The sequence below is a fragment of the Natator depressus genome, chromosome 22, assembly GCF_965152275.1.
Source record: "Natator depressus isolate rNatDep1 chromosome 22, rNatDep2.hap1, whole genome shotgun sequence".
Lineage (NCBI taxonomy): Eukaryota > Metazoa > Chordata > Testudines > Cheloniidae > Natator > Natator depressus.
The window spans coordinates 2,434,994-2,456,751 of NC_134255.1; the positions used below are offsets into that span (position 1 = coordinate 2,434,994).

The 21,758-nt window shown below is 57.5% G+C and overlaps 1 protein-coding gene across 3 annotated transcripts in view; it reads left to right on the top strand.

The window, feature by feature from the left end:
• The window catches only part of ROBO4 (roundabout guidance receptor 4), a 91,109-nt gene that overhangs the window by 28,055 nt on the left and 41,296 nt on the right, over positions 1-21,758 (top strand). For all 3 annotated transcript variants that reach the window (XM_074936505.1, XM_074936507.1, XM_074936506.1), the window contains exons 2-7: positions 5,433-5,756; positions 11,184-11,341; positions 12,312-12,432; positions 15,659-15,797; positions 16,446-16,573; positions 19,527-19,651. In XM_074936505.1, the coding sequence (XP_074792606.1) occupies positions 5,433-5,756; positions 11,184-11,341; positions 12,312-12,432; positions 15,659-15,797; positions 16,446-16,573; positions 19,527-19,651 (995 nt within the window). The remainder of the gene's footprint in view (positions 1-5,432; positions 5,757-11,183; positions 11,342-12,311; positions 12,433-15,658; positions 15,798-16,445; positions 16,574-19,526; positions 19,652-21,758) is intronic.

Genomic DNA, 21,758 nt, shown 5'->3' on the forward strand with positions numbered 1-21,758 from the left:
AATGCGTTACCTAGGGAGGTGGTAGAATCTCCTTCCTTAGAAGTTTTTAAGGTCAGGCTTGACAAAGCCCTGGCTGGGATGATTTGATTGGGGATTGGTCCTGCTTTGAGCAGGGGGTGGGACTAGATGACCTCCTGAGGTCCCTTCCAACCCTGAGATTCTCTGATTCTATGAAAAGGACAGGTCACTGATTCAGCGTGATCTGGTCATTTGGTGCAAGCAAACAATAGGCATTGTAATACAACTAAATGTAATCGTGTGCATTTAGGAATCAAGATGGTAGGCCCTAGGCCATACTTACAGGATGACTCTATCCTGGGATGCAGTGACTCTGAAAAAGATTTAGGGGTCATGGTGGATAATCAGCTGAATCTGAGCTCCCAGTGGAACGCTGTGGCCAAAGAGCTAATGCGATCCTGGGATGCATAAAGGAGAATCTCAAGGACGAGTAGAGAAGTTATTTGACCTCTGAATTTGGCACTGGTGCTACGGCTGCTAGAGTTCTGTGTCCAGTTCTGTGCTCACAATTCAAGAAGGATGGTGATAAATTGGAGAGGGGTCAGAGAGGAGCCACGAGAATGATTAAAGAATTAGAAAACCTGCCTTATAGTGAGAGACTCAAAGAGCTCAGTCTATTTAGCTTAACAAAGAAGGTGAAGGGGTGACTTGATCACAGTCTATAGGTACCTACATGGGGAACAAACATGTAATAATGGGCTCTTCAGCCTAGCAGAGAAAGGTCTAATGTGAGCCAGTGGCTGGCAGTTAAAGCTAGACAAATTCAGATTTCAAATAAGGCGTGAGTTTTTCACGGTGAGAGTATGTAACCTTTGGAACAGTTTACCAAGGATCATGGTGGAGTTTCCATCATTGACAAGTGATAATGTTGAATTCAAGATGGGTTGTTTTTCTAAAAGCTCCGCTCTAGGGATTATTTGGGGCAGGCCTCTGGCCTGTACCACACAGGAGGTCAGAGTAGATGTAGCTGTGTGGGTCCCGAGATGGGCTGTAATTGTTTGTGACACCCCGCATGGGTTCTGGTGAGGGGTACATGTACATCATGAAACGAGCTCTCTGGTGACCTGCTGACAACAGCCGCCCCAGTGCTGTTCAGACTCGACCCCGCGGGCAGTGAGGCCAGGCCCCAGCCTCGCTGTAACCCTGCCCTGGCTGGGCTGACGCCAGGGGGGTGGGTCCGGGACGCGTCCTTGCGTTGTGCCAGGAGGGGCCTGTGCTCCTGGGCAGGGATCACACCCAGGGATCAATGGCCCCTGCTTTGTTTTCTGGAGCCTCCCCCCGGGCTGTGGTTCTGTGGGGCCGTGTGCCATTCACTGCCTGTCAGGGTTGTTCTCCAGGCAGGACAATGCTGCGATTGTGCAGCCCTGCTCCCAGGGCGGGTCACTTTCTGCAGACACATTCACATGGAAAAGTTCCCTCACAAAGAGGGAAGGAGAGAAAAGCTGCGGGGGGGACCAGCTCCCAGGGGAGAGCACCTTCAGCCAGGGACTCTGCACAGCGGCTCAGGAGTGCAGTTCCGATTTGGAGACTAGGACTCGCTGTTCACAAACCCTGTCCTGGCCACTCCCTGCCACTTGACTTGCCATTTTCAGAGCAGTTTTGCTTCCATGGAGCTTGGGCCCTGCAGAGAGAAGATGGCAGCCCCAGGCCAGCCCGGCGGGGAGGGCATGGGTCTGTCCAATGAACTACACGAGCCCCAGGCCTTGGGCTCCCCCTCCAGCCCAGCTCGCCGCAAAGCTTCTGTCTGTTCTCCTTCTGCAATAGCTTTTGGGGCGTATGTGGTGCATGACAGCAGTGGGGCCACTGAGTGTCCCAGCCACAGCGCCGTGATGTCCCGACTGTCCCAGACACCAGCCCAGACCCCAGGACAGCCACACTGGCCAGGGAGCCCACCGCAAGCCGCGTCCACTGCATGCGAACCAGACACTGTCGGCTGCAGGAGAGGGGCTGAGAGGCCATGGGTGCTGTGAGTGGAGGAAGGGGCTGGTGCTCCAGGAGCTCAGGCATGGGCCTGGAGCGCTAACTGCTGCTCCTGGGGCTGGCAGAGTCACTCTGCCAGCCCCAGGAGCAGAGTTAGCCTTTCTGAGTGCTAATTTCCTGGCCGTTCCCGGGGAAGGGGATTGACATGCAGCACCTCCAGGGCTGCCTGTACTTAGCAGAGGGTTGTTAGGTGTCAGCGGCAGGAATGGAGCCCATTGCTGGCTCCTCTGCTGGGCCCTGTCCACTAGACCTTGCTGCCCCCAGGCTCCTAGCACTGGGCAGTGGCAGCTCACGCGGGTTTATTCTCGCCCACTGTGAACGCTTTTCAGCCTCCCCATTCTGCGGAAAATCAAAACCCCATTAAAGGAACAAGCAAAAACCTGCTCAACTTTAGGGGTGGGGCTGTGACCATGGAGGTGAACAGCGCCACCTGCTGGCTGAACACCCTCATCCACTGCGCTCACCTTGCATACTGCTACTCCCCGGGGAGCCCATGCCTTGGGACGCGGGGCTGCCCTCCAGCTGCCCAGCCAGCACCGGGGAGAGGAGCTGCTTCTTGCCCAGAGTTCAGAGAGGAGGCCAGTAGCAATGGGCAAAGGACAGCCGTCCCCCCCCCCGCAGCCTCAGCCCCCTCCCAGGCCGGCGCCTCTCTGCCACGTAGGGGCTACGCGACAACAAAGCCGCTCCTGGGTCTGTGCGAGAGGGGGCAGACACTGTAGAGCAGGGGGAAGGTGGCAGCAGTGCTGGCTTTCCCCAAGGTGAGAGCTGCAGCCCCAGGGGCGGTGACCCACTGTTCAACATCGCCATGTCCTCCTGCCATCCCCCAACACGTACACTGGACCCGCCCCCCAGAGTCAGCCCAGCCAGGGGCCTGGCCTCACTGCCCATGGGGTCGTGTCTGAACAGCACTGGGGCGGCTGGTCTCCCAGCTGGTGTGGCTCAGCATTGCTCCAGTGGGCCAGCCAGCCGCCGGCAGCCCAGGAACTGGTGTGTATGACTTGCATGGCAGTAGCTCATTCCAGGCAGGGGAGAGCCGGCCCTCTTGTGTGTCGCTCTTTTTCCTGTGCCAGTGGCCAGCAGGCCTAGTGCTAGTGAGAACGGAGACAGAGGCTTTGCTGCCTGGCTCCTCCGTGCAAAGGGAAACCAGCCAGAGGGAAGCTGGGGCGGTGTTAGAGATGGCCACAGACAGCACTGACAGGTGGGAACTCCCCATGCCAATGGTGGGTTTTAACTCCCACCCAGGACTCGCTCCAACACCGTTCTCGGCTGTATCAGCAGCAATCACCTTGGTCAGCCACACACCGCCCCAAGCCACCTTTCAGGCATCTCCTTCCCCTGGAGCTGTGGCCGAGTCCTCTGTGCAGCGTGGCGGGCTCACGGGACCAAGAGCTCAGGCTGCTCCTTGGCCTTGTTCCCCCAGCCAGCGCGCCAACTCTCTGATTCCCTTGCCCCTGCAGCTCTGAGCTCCCTCCTCACCCCACCCTGCCAGGGACACACAGGGCACGGTGCACACACCCCTGCGCCCGCGGCCCTCGCTTCTTCCCTGGAGGGCAGCAAGATGTCAGAGCAGGATTTTCTCTCCAGTGTGTTTTTCCTGCTTGCTCTGCAGTCGTGCTCTACTTGGCTGGAGCGTCGGATTTGGATCCCCCATGGTTTGTCTGAAAGTTTCCCTACAAATTCCATCCGAGGCAGACAGCTGGCATGGAATGTTTCAGCCTGAATGGTTAGAGTTTGACAAAGTTGTAAAGAAATGAAACCAGGGTCTTATGTTGAGAAGTGTTGGCCACGTTAATCCCAGGTGAGGCTGCCCAGCCCCGCTTTAATATACAGTGTTGCTTGGTTATGTTCTGGTGGCTTCTGCAATAGAAGCCGAGGGGAGGGGGAGCAACTAAAGGGCTTCTAAGCCAGTTAAAGGGATGTGACCCAGGAGCACCACACTCAGCGCTCACTGTCCCAGGGCTCTTGGGGTCCCTGAGGGCCCTTTCCTTGCACACCCCAACTCCCAGTGACATCAGGAACTTAGAGTAGCTGCCCTGGTCTCTTGTGCCCTGAATTAAAATCCTTCAGCCCTTGACAGTAAAAAGGAATAATTTATCTCAAAATGTGAGTCCAGGGGAAAACACAGTGTCTGAGTCTTACTGTCGGGACTCCCAACTCCTTGCCCAAACCGCTGTCTTCACATCCTTCAGCCATTCCCATCACTGCATCCCAACTTAGTTCTCGTAGCCCCGGCGATGACAGGCTGTGGGGCAGCTCCTGGTTTCAGTGATATTGGTGGTGTAGATCCTCCAGGGCCAAGTAACCCTGATTTACAGCCATGGAACTGGGAGCCAAATCTGCCCCTTGCAGATGATTCCAGGCTCTCACAAAGATTGGCTCAGGCGGGACCCGTTGCTGTTATGGACTCTTGGCAGTCCAGCAGCGCTCAGCACTCTCTGGGCTGCCAGGAAGGTCCAGCTCTTGCCCTCGAGAGCAGACATTTTTGGCCAGTGTGTTAGGAAGTTCGGAGCTCGCAGATCCCAGCTGGCACCATGATAATCTGCCATCGTCTTGGGGATGTGTCATGACCCTGTCTGTGGTGCTTCTATCCCTTTGAGCCAAAGAGAAGTGATCGATGGCGGTTGCGCTGTAACCCTGCCCCTTGGGCCAGTGTCCAGCGAACGCGAGCGGCGCATGCCTGGGGAGGGGTATCCTGCGCCTGACTTAGCTTGGAAGTTCTTTGGTGTGGGGACTGTCTTTTTATGTTGTTTCTACAGCCCCTAGTACGATGGGGCTCAGGCCCATGGCTGGGACTCCTAGGTCCATAGGCGCCGACTCCATGGGTGCTCTGGGGCTGGAGCACCCACAGGAAAAAATTAGGGGGTGCTCAGCACCCACCAGCCCCCCCTCCCATCCGCGGTTCGGCAGCGGGAAGGGGCGGAGCGAGGGTGGGGCCTGGGGGGAAGGGGCGGGATGGAGGCGGGGCCTCGGAGCGGAGCAGGGGTGGAACACCCACCCCGAAAGAAGAAAGTCCGCTCCTGTGCCGAGGTCTATGGCAATGCAGACAATAATACTGTTAATAATTAATATCCTGCTGCTGCAGGACTGAAGGGGCTGGGGGGAAGATGGTGGGAATTGCTGTCCTCCAGGGGCTCTCCGGAAATGGCAGCTTGTCACCAGAGATTAGCTCAGGCAGCCGCCATCTTCCACAGAAATGCTGGAGCTGAGCTGGAGGAGGGTTGGGGGACGTTTGGTTGCTGGGATCTCAGAATCTAAACCCACTCAGTCTAGCCCCTGGAAACCCCTCAAAGAGCGGCTTTAGAAAGGGTGTAAGAGAATGACTGGCCAGGGCTTGCCCCTGGTGCTGGTGGGGCAGTGATGTGACATGGGGTGGCCGCGTGATGGGGGAGCGTTGGGAAGTTGGATGATATCACGTTCTGCCATTTTATCCCTAGGGTCAAAGTCCCATTCGGAGGAGTTCCCGCCCTACATCATTGATCACCCAACGGACTTGGTGGTGCGTTGGGACCAGCCTGCCACCCTGAACTGCCGTGTGGCAGGGAGTCCGGCACCCTCAATTGAGTGGTACCGCAATGGGGAGTATGTGGAAACGAGCAAAGACAACGTTTATTCCCAGCGCACCCTTCTGCCCGATGGGTCGCTCTTCTTCCTCCGCCTCAACCAGCGGAAGGGCCAGTCCGATGAAGGGGTGTACACCTGTGTAGCCACGAACCACCTGGGCACAGCCAGCAGCAAGAATGCGTCCCTCTACATTGCCGGTAAGGTGTTGGGAGCTGCTCGCTGGCTTGAGTGCCTGGAAATGGCCGTGCTTACCGGGCAGCCGAGAGATTTGACTTTGCTTTCAGTGCTTTGCTGAGCCTGCTAACTATGACCACAGCTTTCCCGCCCGCTCTTTGACTTAACCAAACAAATCAGCTGGGGAACAAACAATATTAACCCATGACGCACCGGTGAAAGAGGGTAAATAATGCCAACAGCAATTTCCCATGTCCTGCTCAGGGGTAGCCACAAGGGGCCTAACCTGAAGCACCCTCAACTTCTACTGAACTAAGGTTGGGCCCATCAAGAGTTTTCACACAAGAAATGAAGCGAAAGCTGGAAATTGAGAGTTGTGGGTGGTAGGTAGCTCCAATGCAGCCTCTTAGCCCCTGCTTAGGCTGAGTGACACAAATACGTTGAGAGGTACCCATGTCACCACTATGAGACACCAGGATAGCCTCCTGCATGCCAGCTCCCTAAAGCATGGCCTTCCAAGTATGCCCTTGCACTGGGCTTTGGTTGGAGAAGAGGAATGTATCGACTGGAGGGTACTTCTCTTTATCTGGTCTGTGCCTGGATGTGATGGCAAAGGAGCCAATTTCCTGCAGTATCTGGAGCTCTGGCCCAGGCACTGCTGTCTGGGTACGTTGTCTCTCTGTCTGGAACCTGAGTAAAGCTCAGGGAGATGCTCATTGCAACTGGACTGGGAAGGATGTGCTGAAATCCACAGGCAACTCTCCCAATATTTATAAGGTAGCTTTCCAAGGCCCCCATGCCATGGGGATGATGGTTATTCACTCAGTGCCCGCAGAGTGGGGGACTCTTTGCAGGTTAGTAGGAAGTAGAGCTGAGTGACTAATGAATTTTTTGGTTCAGGGGTTGTCAAGGCTGATTCCCCACTCTGGCACTTCGAGTGTAGAAGGTGGGGGCCCGCAAGTATTCTAAAAATTAATACTGGCCACTCCAGGCTTGTATTAAACTTCCAAGGTTACAGCTTCTCTTTGACCTTGGATGGGTAGATGCTGCCACGACCCAAGTGCAAAAAAAAACCCCTTTGGACCCAGGAGGGCGCACTTGGGAATTCCTCCTTCTGGGGTACCCTCAAGCCCTTTCACCCCCCACTCCGGGGAAGAGCAGAGAAAGAAAACAAAGGAAATCAGCTGTTGCCACCAGGTAATTAAACAACATGGGCACAGACCTCCTAGGACACAAAAACCCAATCCTGGTCTTACAAAAGGTAAATTTTATTAAAAACAAAAAAGAAGAAAATATATTTGGAACTTAGGCTTTTTGCTAGATTTAAAAAAAAACAATTACAAGAATTAAGCATCAAGATAGCTTGCTTGGGATCCAGCTTAATGGTTACAAACAAAACAAAAGCATCTGGGGTTAGCACAGAGGAGGCCGCAAGCCTGACAGAAATAAAAGAGAGAAACCTAATTGCGACTTTCTAGACATTTCCTGATCTACTTACATATCTGGGGTTTCAAATAAGTAGTTCCTAGGTATGATTTGATGATTTTTTTTTTATACTTGGCTTAAAGCTTTTTACAGCATTGCTGCTCTGTGTCTCCTCTCTCCGGAAAACAACCACAGACAGACAAAAGGGGAGTCTTGTTTTAATTTTAAAAAGTTTTAGCCTTCCCACTGGCTTTTTTGGCCAGGTGCCCATTCACTTCCTTTTACCTATGTATGCAGTCAGACTTTTTAACCCTTTACAGGTAAAGCAAGTAGAGAACAGCTACCAAGAGGGATTTTATAGCTAACTGGCTTGCTGGGTCCATAAAAGGGAGCTATCTCCCACCCTTCATTTATCACAGAGACCAAAATGAAAAATCCCACCCCCCAGTCTGGTTTGACTTGAACCAAAACAATCTTTTTCATTGAATCAGAAAACACACCAAAAAAAAGTGAGTCCCAAATTGACCAAGACATTTTCAGTTGACCAGAAATGTTTTTTGGTTTTGTTGTTTTTTCCTTTAGTCGACTCGGTCGACTCAAAACTTGGTTTTTTTAAGTTTTTCATTTCAATTTTGGCCATGTTGTGTGTTTTTTGACCTTTTGCGCACTTGCTTTTTGAAAAATCTGGCAAGATTTAAAATAGAAACACCCTTTAAAAGCAAAAAGTCAAAATGAGACTTTCAAACCAAATTTCCAACTGAAACCAGGCCCCAAACAAAAATCGAAAAAACTTGTGGCAAAACAATTTGCCCGGCAGATGTCACCCAGTAGCTGTAGCTGTCGTGAGCAGCTTCTAGTCTACAGGCTGGGCTGTGCCCTAGGCTATTCAACTGCAGAGGGAGCTAACGGGTAGTGCCTGACAGTCCCCACCATGCGCAGGTGTGGGAAGGGCAGAGAGCGGGTGGGGAGTGAGGAAGAGCCATGGGTATTCATTGTCATCATGAATGACTATGGCTTGCTACTACGACATACCCTGGCTAGTCCTTTGGCCAGGAAAAGAGCAGGCAGGCCAGGTGCTCACCTTGGCTGTGGGAGACTCAGATTGAAGCCCCTGCTCCAATGAGGCTGTCGTTATTTATGAAAAGTGGCAAGGCTAAGAAGGCCCCTGTAGCCAAAGGGGCTAGGGCAGGGGTGGGCAAACTTTTTGGCCCAAGGGCCACATCTGGGTATGGAAATTGTGTGGCGGGCTATGAATGCTCATGAAATTGGGGGGGTGTGGGGGGGTGAGGGCTCTGGCCGGGGGTGCGGGCTCTGGGGTGGGGATGGGGTTGGGGGTACAGGAGGGTGCTCCAGGCTGGGACTGAGGGGTTCGGAGGGCAGGAGGGGGATCAGGGCTGGGGCAGGGGGTTGGGGCATGGGAGGGGGTCAGGGGTGCAGGCTTCAGGCAGCGCTTACCTCAAGCAGCTCCCAGAAGCAGCGGCATGTCCCCCCTCCAGCTCCTCTGCGAAGGCATGGCCAGGCAGCTCTGTGCGCTGCCCCATCCGCAGGCGCCGCCCCTGCAGCTCCCATTGGCCGTGGTTCCCAGGGGCGGGGGTAGGAGGCAGGGAGCATGAGGAGCCCCCTGGCAGCCCCTATGCATAGGAGCCAGAGTGGGGACATGTCACTGTTTCCAGGAGCCATGCAGAGTGGGGCAAGCCCCCAACCCCACTCCCCAGCTGAAGCAGGGCAAGCCCCGGACCCCACTCCCCAGCGGAACCTCGAGGGCTGGATTAAAATGTCTGGAGGGCCGGATGTAGTTCGCCCACCCCGGGCTAGGGCCTGGCCTGAAGTGGGAGAGACTTCTCCACCTCAGCGGAAGCAGGAATTGACCCCAAGCTCACCATGTCCAGGGAGCGCGCTAACCACCAGCCTTGTGCCTAGGAGGGTGGTGGCTCGTCCACCGGCTGGTTTGTGAAGCCGGTCACTGGCTTTTCGCAAATGCCTGAAAACCAAAGCGATCCTGTGTGGGTTGAAAGCTATCGAACCGTTTCCTCTCCTCATTACCAAAACAGTGCAGCCTCCTCAGGTCAGTAGAAACAATTCGATGAGCTCAATGCCAATCTAAGAATGGTATCAGCCTTGCGGTGAATAAACCACCCTCTGAAAGGGCCAAGGGATTTCCAGCCCCAACTCAGTCTCTGAAAATGTAGCTAGCCGGGGGCTGCATCTGCCTGGGCCCACGGGGTAGGGCGCTGTGTTTGTCTGCAGCAGCAAGGCGAGCTCTCGCCCATCTCACACCCACAGTCATGGGTTCACTGAAACCCGGTGCCCTCCCATCCCCGCCCACCGATTCCAGCATCACGGTGGTCATTGTCCGTCATGTGTTGAAGCTCAGCTGGCTCCTGGCTTCCTGCAATGGGGTAAAGTGACCTGGACTTTCCCATCATCATGGGACCTGGCAGGTGAAATCCTGGAGGACAGTCTCTGCTCTGGGCCAGACGAGCCGCACCTGCTCGCTGCTCCCCTGCCGCACGCTCACTACTCCCTCACTGCATGTCTGCTGCTTGCACCCCCATGTCTGCATTTTTGGCTGTCTGCAGCTGCAGCTCTGGACTGTCGCAGCGGGTCCCCCCTCCCCCCACAATATTTCATCTTGCAAGTGTTGCTCAGCACAATAACCCACATTTCATTAGTGATGCAATGCAATCCTCTCTGCTGGGCAGGCCCAGAGCCTTTCCAATTAACACTTTGTTACCGATCAGGCTCCATTAAGTCTCCGGTTCCCACAGCTCAGACCAGGGCTTTTCTTGGTGTCTGCAGGTTAAAATATTCATACAGGCAAACCTGGGTTGGGAGATGCTTTTATTAGCAACTCTAATGAAGCCCTTGGTAAAGTCCTGGCTTGTTGTATGACGTGCTGGCCTGGTGAAGCACTGTCCACTTTCTCCTCCTCGGCAGGCACAGGCATGAGAGGAGCTTGCTGGAGATGGGGCTGGCGTGGCTAAGCCAATGCAGCCCGAACTCAGCGGGGGGCCATAACCCCCACACTTTTTAATATAGGTGTAGTTTTGGGGGGCAACACCTCCCTCCTGCCCCCCAAACTATGCCCATGTTTAAAAGTGGGGTGCATGGTCCCCTCCCCCCCCAGTTCTAGTGCTGGTGGCTCCCCACTTCTACAAAGGTTCTGGCGCCCTTAGCTAAGGCTGCCTGGTCCTGCATCCCCCCTGCATGGTCCTACAATCAACAACAGAGCAAACTCTGCAGCTGGCGGATGCAAAACAAGGAAAGGAAGACTCAAGGATTCCGGACTGACCACAGCCACCTCTCGTAACGACTGGACAGCCAGATGACCACGTCGTTATGGGTTGGGGTCGTGTAATTAGAAAACCAGTGTGATTCAGAGACACTTAACAGACTGATTGATACGGAAGTTCAAAGACAGCCTGATCCTGTAAATGGCATGCTAAACTGTGTTATGCTGTTCAGCCACTTGGTGGCGCCGTGTGTAACGTACCATGTTTCAGCTCCCCTGAGCCATGGGGCAGAGCATCAGAGGGGCTGATGCTGAACACAGTCGGGGGGCTCACTCAGAAGGAAGCTCCATAGCCCGTCCTTACCTGGTACAGGACCATGACAGCAGGGGCTCAGGGAAGAGCAGGAGGCCGGAGGGGGCCTAGCTTGGCTATGGGGCAGCTGGCTGAATAGACATGGGGGATGGGGCCACGTTCCATTCGCTGCTCTGCTATTTCTGGCTCATGGATTTTCAGCCAGATGCTCACAAAACCCTGGGCAAATCCTAGCGAGGAGCAGAAGCCATCCCAGGTGTGTGAGGGCCCCAGCAGGCCCCAGTCTGGGTCCAAGGAGCCGTCCGTGTGCCCCTCCCCCCACAGGCTCTACCCACTGGCAGGAGCAGGCGGATGTGCCAAAAGAGAAAAGGGGCTCAATGCCGGGGGAGTCGCTGGACCAGATTCTGCCTCTCGGGCCGGGGCAGCAGGAGGGCTGGAGGCCTTGCCCTGTGGTTTGGCTTATATTTGGTCTCCTTGCAGTGCTGCGGGAAGATTTCCGGCTGCAGCCCAGCAACCTGCTGGTGACGGTGGGGGAGCAGGTGCTGTTAGAGTGTGTGCCCCCGAGGGGGCATCCCGAGCCCACCATCTCCTGGAAGAAGGACGGGGTCCCCATAAGCCAGAAAGCTGGCCATTACGAGGTAAGCTCGGTCATAGAATCATAGAAGAGTAGGGTTGGAAGAGACCTCAGGAGGTCATCTAGTCCAACCCTCTGCTCAAAGCAGGACCAACCCCAACTAAATCATCCCAGCCAGGGCTTTGTCAAACCGGGCCTTAAAAACCGCTCAGGATGGAGATTCTACCACCTCCCTAGGTAACCCATTCCAGGGCTTCACCACCCTCCTAGTGAAATAGTGTTTCCTGATATCCAACCTAGACCTCCCCCACTGCAACTTGAGACCATTGCTCCTTGTTCTGTCATCTGCCACAACTGAGAACAGCCGAGCTCCATCCTCTTTGGAACCCCCCTTCAGGTAGTTGAAGGCTGCTATCAAATCCCCCCTCGCTCTTCTCTTCTGCAGACTAAAAAAGCCCAGTTCCCTCAGCCTCTCCTCATAAGTCAAGTGCCCCAGCCCCCTAATCATTTTCGTAGCCGTCCGCTGGACTCTCTTCAATTTGTCCACATCCCTTCTTCAGTGGGGGGCCCAAAACTGGATGCAATACTCTCCCCCCTCCTCAGACCCTACCCTGCCCACAGGCTTTTCCCACCTCCCTACCTCCAGCACCGTGCAGGGGGCATGGTTGCATGCTAGAGCACCAAGCCTCACAGTGTTCGCTGCCTGTAGACGGGTGGAGTCGCCTCAGCCCCCAGCTTCCTGTCCCAGGGTTTGAACAGGGCCGCTTTGGCCCCCTCTTCCCAGGACTAGGACGGAGCTCCTCGGCCGTGTGTGGGCAGTCAGGCCTGTCACTCTCTAGCCCAGATACGCACTCTCTCACTCTTTCAGCCATTTCTATGTTGTACTGGACTTGGTGGGGTGCTGCCGTTCCTGTTGCTGGCCCAGTGCATGGGGGCACAAGCCAAGCTCCCCCCAGATGCCGAGTTCCTGCACTGGGGCTGGCTGTGGCTAGGGCGACACGTGGGGCCCTGACTCCCTCTCTCCCTCCTTGCAGGTCTCCAGCGGGAAACTCCTGATGGTGCGCGCCGAGAGGAGTGATGCGGGGCTGTATGTGTGTGTGGCTTCCAACCAGGCAGGACAACGAGAGAGCAAACCGGCCCTGGTGTCTGTCCTGGGTGAGGAGACAGTCCCCTCCTTGGGCCTTGCCCACTAGGCCTGGCGCTCAGCTGATATCCAAGCAGCTGCCATGGTGTCACGGACCCACAGCTCTGGGACAGTCCCTGGGAGGACCCCTTCAGCACGTCAGCCCCCTTAGGGTCACTCTCTCACTTGGGTAAGCCCCTTGGCTTCCCTGCCTCCTGGGACCGAACCTCAGAGCTTTCAGACCCCCAGCTTCATGCCATGAGCTTCCTGGAGCCAGTCCACCTGAGTAGGACTTGCACACCCAAAGTTAGCAATACGCCCTCAGCTTCCTGACACGAGTGACACCCAGCCAGGGGTGTGACAGCAGGAACAGAGTGCAGGACGTCCTTAGTTAACACAGCGAATGGGAAGTGACAGCAAAGTCCAGCTGGGTTAGTGCAGAGTCGAGAGCCCCTCTGAGGCTCTGTAGTCCCAGTCCAGAAGCAACTCCCCCCCCCACACTTCCAGCAGTCCACCCTTAACAACCCACCTGGCCCCTCCTCAGTCCTTTGTCCTTGTTTCCAGGCAAACACAGTCACTGGCCTCCCCCCTAGCCCTTTGTTCTCCAGCTGGTCACACCCGACTGGCTTCCTAAGGAGGTTGAGCCATCCATGGTCGTTAGTTGCTAGGTGCCAAATATCCAGGGAATTGGAGTGGCCCTTGTCTTCAGGGACTCCCCCTGGGCCCAGGCCCCAGACAGCCAGGGTCAGTCTCACCTGGATCTCTGCAAAAAGTAAACAACCTTTCCTCCTCACCTAGTTAACCATGCAGCACATCGGGGAAACTGAGGCACACACAGTGTTCATACAAAACGTTATGAAAAATCCCCACTTTGTCACACATGGGGTGCCAGAAAACTGGCCAGTTGACATATTTCTGACCAATGAGACCACTGGTAGGACCCACATGGCCTGTGCCCGGCATGCCCTGTGCGGTCACCGTCTGAGGGGCATTAATAGCAGGTCAGCACCCATGAGAGGGACTGGTTCTCCTCGACCCTAACAGCAGCTCCCCCTCTCAGGGCAGCAGGAGGTTTGAGGAGAGCACCCAAGGAATCATGCTCCCCAGGGCGAGGGGACCAGTTCAGGCTGCTGGGGACCCAGGCGACGCTCCCTGGAGCTTGTGAAGCCAAGCGCCCAGGAGTGCTGCCGGCTGCAGGGAATCCCTGGCGACAGGGGCTCCCTGCATGGAAAGGGACATTCCCCTTGGGGGAGGAGATTCCTAGCCAAGTGGTCCCTGGCATTCCTCTGACATAATGGCCAGGATGTACTGGGAGAGCAGGAGGCAGGCGGCCCTGAGGCCCCTCCTTGGTGCCCAGCCTCCTTGACCTAGAATGTCTCCATCCTTTGAGAACCCTTCCTGGGGGCAGCCTGGCCCCTCTGAACACATGGGTCTCTCCCTGGGAGCTTGCTCCATTTGCAGTTTCACTCCATGGCTCCTGGTTTGGAGCCTGCACCCCGAGTCCTGGAGAATATAAGAGGCTTCCAAAAACAGTCCCTGGGCCTGATTCAAGCAGCAGGACTCTTGTGACAACCACGCAGAACCACAAGCCAGTGCATGGTTTAGAGACTCAGGGGACTGGCTTCCCTCCCAAATTGTTTTCCCTAGAGAAGAGTTCCTGCCTTAGCTACAGATTTCCAGGAAATGGCTCCGTTTGAACTCCAACCTCTCCAGGCTTTCCGAGTTGCTGTGTCACTTCCTCCCAGTTCAGCCACATGGGAAACCATTTCCAAGCTTACAGACAGCAGTGTGGACTGGGGCCTCTCCCAGCACCCGCACACACACCTTCTGCCCTGGCAACGGGCAATCGAAGGGGAGAGAAGTGACTGAAATGGGGAACGCCTGCATTCTGGCACACCATAATTGACAGGCTGTGTTTTAAACTATGAAACCCATTTTTAAGGATGTTTCCTCCCTCAGTGAACTAAACGCGAAAGCCAAAGCTTATCACACAGAGTAGTAGCACACGCACCCCCATGGACTGACCCCACCCTGGGAGCTACAGCATCAGTTGCCATGTGCGTTGTGGACCTGCTGCTAGAGGGAGGCCTGGCACACACTTTCTCAGTGGGTTACACAACGATTTGCTGGACAGCAGTAGACTAGCGGAGCTCAGGAATCCTGACCCTGAGAGGGGCCTGGGAGGTAGTGGTCAGAGGCAAGCTAACTGCAGTGCATAGGGAAAAGGAGGACTTGTGGCACCTTAGAGACTTAACAAATTTAGTGCACAGATTTGGCACATGCGTTGCGGAAAGCAGCGTGGCTGAGGTTGGGGTGGCCATGTTAGAGGCGTGGGTTCTGTGGACAGTGCTAGCGTTACATCAGGGGCCTTTTCGTTTGGACACATTCAGTCTCTGTCTCCCTTTGGCGGCTGTTCCCTTCAACCTGTGTTGTTACAGGGTACGCTCGCATCGTCTCAACTTTCTCTGCTTTTCACAGTTGCGCTCACAGTAAGGATACCTTTGTAGACCCAGTTATCGCAAACTCCTAACGCAGGCAATGGCTGTGGAGAGCCACGTCCTTCCCCTTTCTGACTGTCCTTATTCCCTGAGGGCTGCACATGCTGGTAGGGCAGAGGTCTCCAAACTGTGGGGTGCTCCGCCCTAGGGTGGCATGGAGGAACATGGGGGGGGGGCAGGGCGGGCCTGGGCCAGTTCCCACAGGGGGTGAGGAGGGAGCATCACCCAACTTCCACCCCCACCCCCCCTCCCCAGCTCTGCTCTGGCCCCATCCCCAGCCATAGCCTCGGCTCCCGGCCCCACACGTGGTCCCATTCCCAGCCTTGGCACGGCTTGGAACCTGGCCAGGGGCCTGGCTGCCTGCCCTCGCCATGGCCCAGCTGCTGCTCTGCTCCCAGCCTTGCCCCGGCCCCGCCCTCTGCCTCAGCCCCTGGCCGCGGCTCCATTCTCTGCCCCGCTCCCAGCCCCAGCCCTAGCTGCAGCTCCAGCCTCAGCCCCCTTACCCCTGTCCATGTCCTTCCCCCCACCACTCCCAGCCCTGGCTCTGCGGGGGAGGGGGCACAGATGGGGTAAGGGGGGGCATGACCCTCAAAAGTTTGAGGACCACTATGGTAGGGGGTGGAGACCTCCTGGGGGCACAGGAGGTTGTGGGGCTTGGATCCTGTAACACGTGGCATTGACTCCAATTCTCGCAGCCCAGAGCTCCATCTCCCGGCAGGGCGGGGATGCGTCACTGAGATCTCTGCTTCTCCCTCCCCAGAAAAGCCAACATTCACTCGCAGACCCAGTGATATTGTGGCTAAATTTGGCAGCACCGTCCAGCTGGGCTGTGGTGTTCAGGGGGACCCAATGCCCAAAGTATGGTGGCGCAAGGAGCCTGGCGAGCTGCCCTGGGGCAGGTATGTGGTGTACATTCAGAAGCTTCTGAGCTTTGGGGCTGATCTCTCAGTCAGCATTTTCCCTGGTATCCGAATACATGGCACTGAGGCACTCCAAGCACCGACTCATTCCCATAGCCCATTGCTGCAAGGTAGGTAGAGGATGCCAGGCTCACTTAACAACACTGCACAGGCCACGGGGGAGAGGGGGAACTGTGTGCCTGTTCGATACAGCACCCAGCAGGATCAATGGAGGCAAACCCAGCCTGTCACCTGTTCCCGTTCTCCTGGAGGTGGACAGAGTGGGGTACACCCTGGTATTGTTACCGGGGCCGCTGGTCATGAGTACGAGCAATTCCCACCCCTTGGAATAGCGATTCCACTGGCTCTGAGGGGGCAGAGGGAACCACATTTCAGTGATCGCTGCAAATGCAAGATCCCAGGCTCCGGCCCAGGGGCCCAGGCAGCTGGGAGCCCCCTGTGTTTGGGGCCCGGGGCCCAGAGCCCTGCTGCCCATGTCCTGGTCACCCATGGTTTATTGTTGTTATTATGAGTCATGTGCATTATGATGGGGCCTAAGGGCCAGCCAGGACAGGGCTTGGCACAAACACTGAGTGGCCGCCAGTCCCTGCCCCTGCTCACAGCAGCTGTTCTGTCTTGTACGCCCAGGTACGAGGTGGACGAGGAGAACACCTTGTGGATTCATTATGTGACTACGCTTGACTCCGGCAGGTACATCTGCATGGCCCAGAACCAGGTGGGCACCATCTCGGCCCAGGCCTCACTCACTGTGCAGGGTAAGCAGCTCCATGCAGCCTTCACAGCACGCCAGGACTGGTCCATGCCCACGGGCAGCAGCGAGACCGTAGTGCCCCGCACACCCTGCTTCCTGCGTGCCCCGGGAACTGGGGGAGGCAGAAAGCTGTCACCTGCAACTGGGCACACGTAACATCCCTGCCCTACCCACCCACCAGCCCCATCAGCTCTGGCCCTCTCCAAGCAGCCCTGGAGCGATTCTCTCCTCTTCTCCCCAAGACTCGACAGGCTGGGGTCCCCGCATCTGGAGAGGGGCAGGCCAATGCCCTGAACTGCCTGAAACCGCCCCACATGAGCTCCAAGAAAACCCCTTTCTGTGCTACTTACCCTTGCAGTACCACAGGCCCAGGGATCGGGGCACAGTAGCACTCGGATGCTCCATCAGGAGACAATGCCCTTGGCTGCTGGGAACTCCTGCCTCTTCCTTGGCAGGGCCCGATCCTGCAGACACACCTGGGAAGCGTGCCTCACCTGGCCCAAGTGACTCAGCTGCTTGAGTGTGTGCAGGATTGGGCCCATCACTTCATGGCTGGACCAGCCCTTGCCCCCTCCAGCTCTGCCTCTCTGGGGGTTTGCTTCATGGAGGGGGTTGAAGCTACAGCAGAGTCTCCCCGGCTCGGCTCCGTTCACACTTCCCGGCTTCCTGTTCGATTCCTGGGACGTGTGGTCTCCCCTCTGGCTAGGGTTGTCAACTTTCTACTCGCACAAAACCGAGCACCCTTGCCCCGCCCCTGCCCCACCCCTCCTCCAAAGCCCGCCCATACCCAGCCCCTTCTCCAAGGCCCTGCCCCCACTCACTCCATCCCCCCTCCCTCTGTCGCTCACTCTCCCACCCTCACTAGCTCATTTAACCAGGCTGGCTCAGGGGGTTGGGGTGTGGGGGGTGAAGGCTCCAGCTGGGGATGTGGGCTCTGGGGTGGGGCCAGGGATGAGGGGTTTGGGGTGCAGGAGAGGGCTTCAGGCTGGGACTGAGGGGTTTGGAGTGTGGGAGGGGGCTCTGGGCTGGGGCAGGGCGTTGGGGTGCAAGGAGGGTGAGGGCTCTGGCTGGGAGTGCAGACTCTGGGGTAGGGCTGGGGATGAGGGGTTTGGGGTGCAGGAGGGTGCTCTAGGCTGGGATCGAGGGGTTTGGAGGGCGGGAGGAGGATCAGGGCTGGGGCAGGGGGTTGGGGCCTGGGAGGGGGGCAGGGGTGCAGGGTCCGGGTGGCGCTTACCTCAAGCAGCTCCCAGAAGCAGCAGCATGCCCCCTGCGGCTCCTATATGGAGGCACAGCCAGGCGGCTCTGCACGCTGCCCCATCCACAGGTGCCACCCCCGCAGCTCCCATTGGCCACGGTTCCCAGCCATTGGGAGCTGCGGAGGCAGCGCTTGTGGTGGGGGCACTGTGCAGAGCCCCTGGCTGCCCCTACGCATAGGAGTCAGAGGGGAGACAAACATACCAGCTGCTTCCCAGGATCCACGCAGCACAGAGGCTAGCAGGGAGCCTGCCTTAACCCTGCTGCGCGGCAGTGCCAACCGGACAGTCAATGGCCCAGTCAGCGGTGCTGACCGGAGCCGCCAGTATCCCCTTTCGACCGGATGTTCCGGTCAATAACCAGACACCTGGTCACCCTACCACTGGCCTTTCCCGAGGGCTGTTCCCTGCGTCTCCGGCAGGCATGGGGCTCTGAAGGCAGGGAGGCCCCCAAGAGCTGGACGAGCATTAGCCTGGCTTCCCAGACCTGCCAAGGGCCTGGGGCACAGACAATAACAGATGAGCCCTTCTCACTGATGGGCCACATTCACCCTGGGCTACAGGAGGGGGGGTTGGCCCCAGAAATCCCATTGCTTAGGCCCTCCTGGGTAGTGCCACTGTCAGCTGCGGGATCCTGGACTGCCGCCCATCCCAGCGAGTGCTGGTGAGGGGAAAGGGAGCGAAATAGCGCTCCCCTGTCTGTTCCCTCTGGCATCCGGCCTCCAGCCCTGCCCCCCATCCCTGCAGGCCTGCGCACCCTGCCAGGGAGTCCTCGCCTGGGCTGGAGTTGTGCCCAGCCACAGGGCAGAGCAGGACTCTCAGCGCGCTGAGTTTGTACCGTGCCTTCCCCTGGTGGCTCTGCCTCCAGCCTGCCCAGCGCAGGCGGGTCAGGCTGGCAACCCCGCTTCAGTGGGCAGCCCCATGCTTCTGGCGTATGCCCGTAACACAGTGCTCCTTTCCGCAGCGGGCTGGCTGGCCTAGGGGGAGGGCTACAGTGAGCCCCGCTCCCTGCACCTGCTGGGGGTCATGGGCCAGCAGCACCTGCCCTCTCCCAGAGCCAGCAGGCAGCCCAGGGATGCAGGGAGAGGGCCTGCCCCCCAGTCTCCCGGATGTCCACAGGGCTGAGGTACAATCTAGCAGTGAGCAGGCATTGAAACCATGTAACCCGATAGGCCTGTGGCAGTGACCAGACCAGCCCCGCATGGGGGAAAGCCCCGAGCCCTCCAGATGGCCCCCCTGGCAGCCGGGTGCCCAAGGGCCCAGCATGCCTCAGCCCATGGTACACTGCTGGCTCGGGAGACGAAAGAGCCAGCTCCTCTGATCTGTGTAACTGCCTGCATCCCCAGGCCAGGGACGGCTCCGCCTCTGGTGGGCGCTCTGCCCTGACCTCTATGGGACAGCTCCGACTGGGAGGGGCCCTGAATCACAGACCCCCTTCCCCACGGGCTGGACATCGCCCTGAACAAGAGAGAGACCCTCCCACGGTGTAGGGGGGACTGTGCGTTAGAGATGTCCGGGCTGGGGGCCCTGCAGTGTTCATTAGCTGGGTGTCTGGGCTGCCAGCACATGGTAACAGCCCGTAGGCGGGGTTGTCAGAGGGGAGAGGGAGCAACGTCTAAAGGTGCTCACTGTGGGTGGTATTGCTCTGGGGAGCTCCTGTTGCCCATGTCCCCAACCCCACGCTTGCCCCTTTCTTGCCCGTAGACCCCCTGGACACCAGGCAGAGGGAGTGGCCGAAGGACGTCCCACGGGAGATGATGGACGTCCAGCTGTACCTGGACAACAGCACCGTGCTCCCCTCCTCGTCCGCCGTCTACCTGCACTGGAAGGTCAGTGAGCAGTGCTGAGTGCACGGGGACCCCGGCCTGGAGTGCCTGCCAGCGAGCCCTGGGCGGCCCCTCTGCCTGGCTCCGGGACGGGTGGGGTGAAGGGGAGGGTGGGGTGGGGGTGGCACTCCCCAGGGGGTGTGAAGTGGGCTTGTCTGTGCCTGCTGTAGCTCAGCTCCCTGAAACCAGCAGCCTCTGGCCCCACAAGCCCTAGCTGACAGGCCTTCCCCGACCTCACCCTCTTGGTGTGGGCTAGCGGTAGGCACCAACCCTGCCAGGCTAGCTCAGTTGGAAGAGTGTCAGACTTTTAATCTGAGGATCCAGAGTTCATGTCCCTGGTCAGGTGAAGAAGGGATCCTTTCCCCCCCAAAATTGGGGGGGGGCGGGATAGCTCAGTGGTTTGAGCATTGGCCTGAAACCCAGGGTTGTGAGCTGAATCCTTGAGGGGGCCACTTAGGGATCTGGGGCAAAAATGGGGGATTGGTCCTGCTTTGAGCAGGGGGTGGGACTAGACGACCTCCTGAGGTCCCTTCCAACCCTGAGATTCTATAAACCCGCGAGTCCTCAGAGCGCTCCCTGAGGTGCCCAGCCCGTGTCCACTGGACACTCACAGACGTTCCTGGCCGGCTGTCTCCAGGGCGCGGTGTACACACAGACGGAGTGTTATAGCTCAGGGCCAGGGCCTTTGGAACATCACAGCCAATTGATAGCGACCCAGTCATGAGTTTAGCATCAAAACCCAAGATTTATGAGCTAATAAGTGAGGCAGATTCTGTGACTTTACTGGACCTCAGTGATGTCCACGCTTCAGGAGGAGGAGGCAGGACTGTGCCCCTGCCCTGTGCACCGGGGGCTGCAGCCAGGGTCACGCGCCCCTGCCCTGCGGCTTCCGCTGGGGCTCTGAGCCCTAACCCTGTGTCATCCTGGGCTTGGTGGAGGCTGGGCCGTGTGCCTCAGCCCTGCGACTTCCAACAGGGGCTGCAGCCGGGGCCACGCACCCCCCCTGTGCACGCCCATCCGGCTGTGGCCAGGGCTTGACGGGGGCTGTAGTTGGGGCCACACGCCCCTGTGCTGCAGCTGCGGCCAGCTCTGGAGCATGGGCTGTGTGGCTGCGCCCCCCGCCCCCCCGCCCGCTGTGGCTGCTAGAGCCGAGCTCAGCCTGTCAGTCCCCTCCCCCACGGGACTCCATTCCTCCCCCCATCTAGCCCTGCCCTCTGGTTATTTTTAGTAAAGTCATGAACAGGTCACTGGCTCCATGAATTTTTGTTTATTGCCCGTGACCTGTCCGTGACTTTTACTAAAAATAGCCGTGACAAAGACTTTTAGCCTTACTCATAAGTAATGATCATAGAGTCAGAAATGGTTCCATAGAAACCAAAAGGTATAACCCGCTTCCTAGAGTCTCCGCTGAACTGTACCTGGCCAAACCCTTGTCTGAAGTAGTTTTTCTCTCCAAGGCAACCTCCCAGTGTCTCCAGCCAACCTGGCCAGGATCCCGCCTTCGTGAATGTAAAGAGCTCTGTCCTTTTTCCTTCCCCAGTGCAGGATAACAAGGGGCCTTCTGCCTTCTTCTTATATCCCCCCAAATCCACTGCTGATCTCCAGAGTCTGGATGGCCCCCAGGGTCTATCCCTGGTGTGCTGACTTCATGTTTTCACATCCTCGTGTTGCCTTCGTATGGAAACGGGGCTTCCTTGTGTCGGCTCCCAATGCTTAATGTATGTGGGAACTGAGGCAGCCAGGGGAACATACAGCCTTTGTGTTCCCATTGCCTGTTCTCACCCCAGGCCCTGCCTGGGCTTGTGCTGGTCCCGAAGCAGCTCAGGGCCTGTCCGAGCCAACCCCGTGCTGGAAGGGCGAGCACCTCGCCATGCTGCAGTGCATTTGCACAGGGCAGGGAGCAGAGAGAGTCGCAGGCAACATGGTCTGCTTCTGCCCATCTGGCAGCCCCCCTCGCAGGGATGGGCGCAGCACAGTGATCCCTGGCCCGCAAATGGCCCCAGAGTTCAAAAGCGGAGGAGAAGCCCAGGGAATGTGTCACCCAGGACAAGCCCAGCACCCCACCAGGGCACCAGGAATTACAGCCACTGGCACCGTGTGCCGAAAGAGC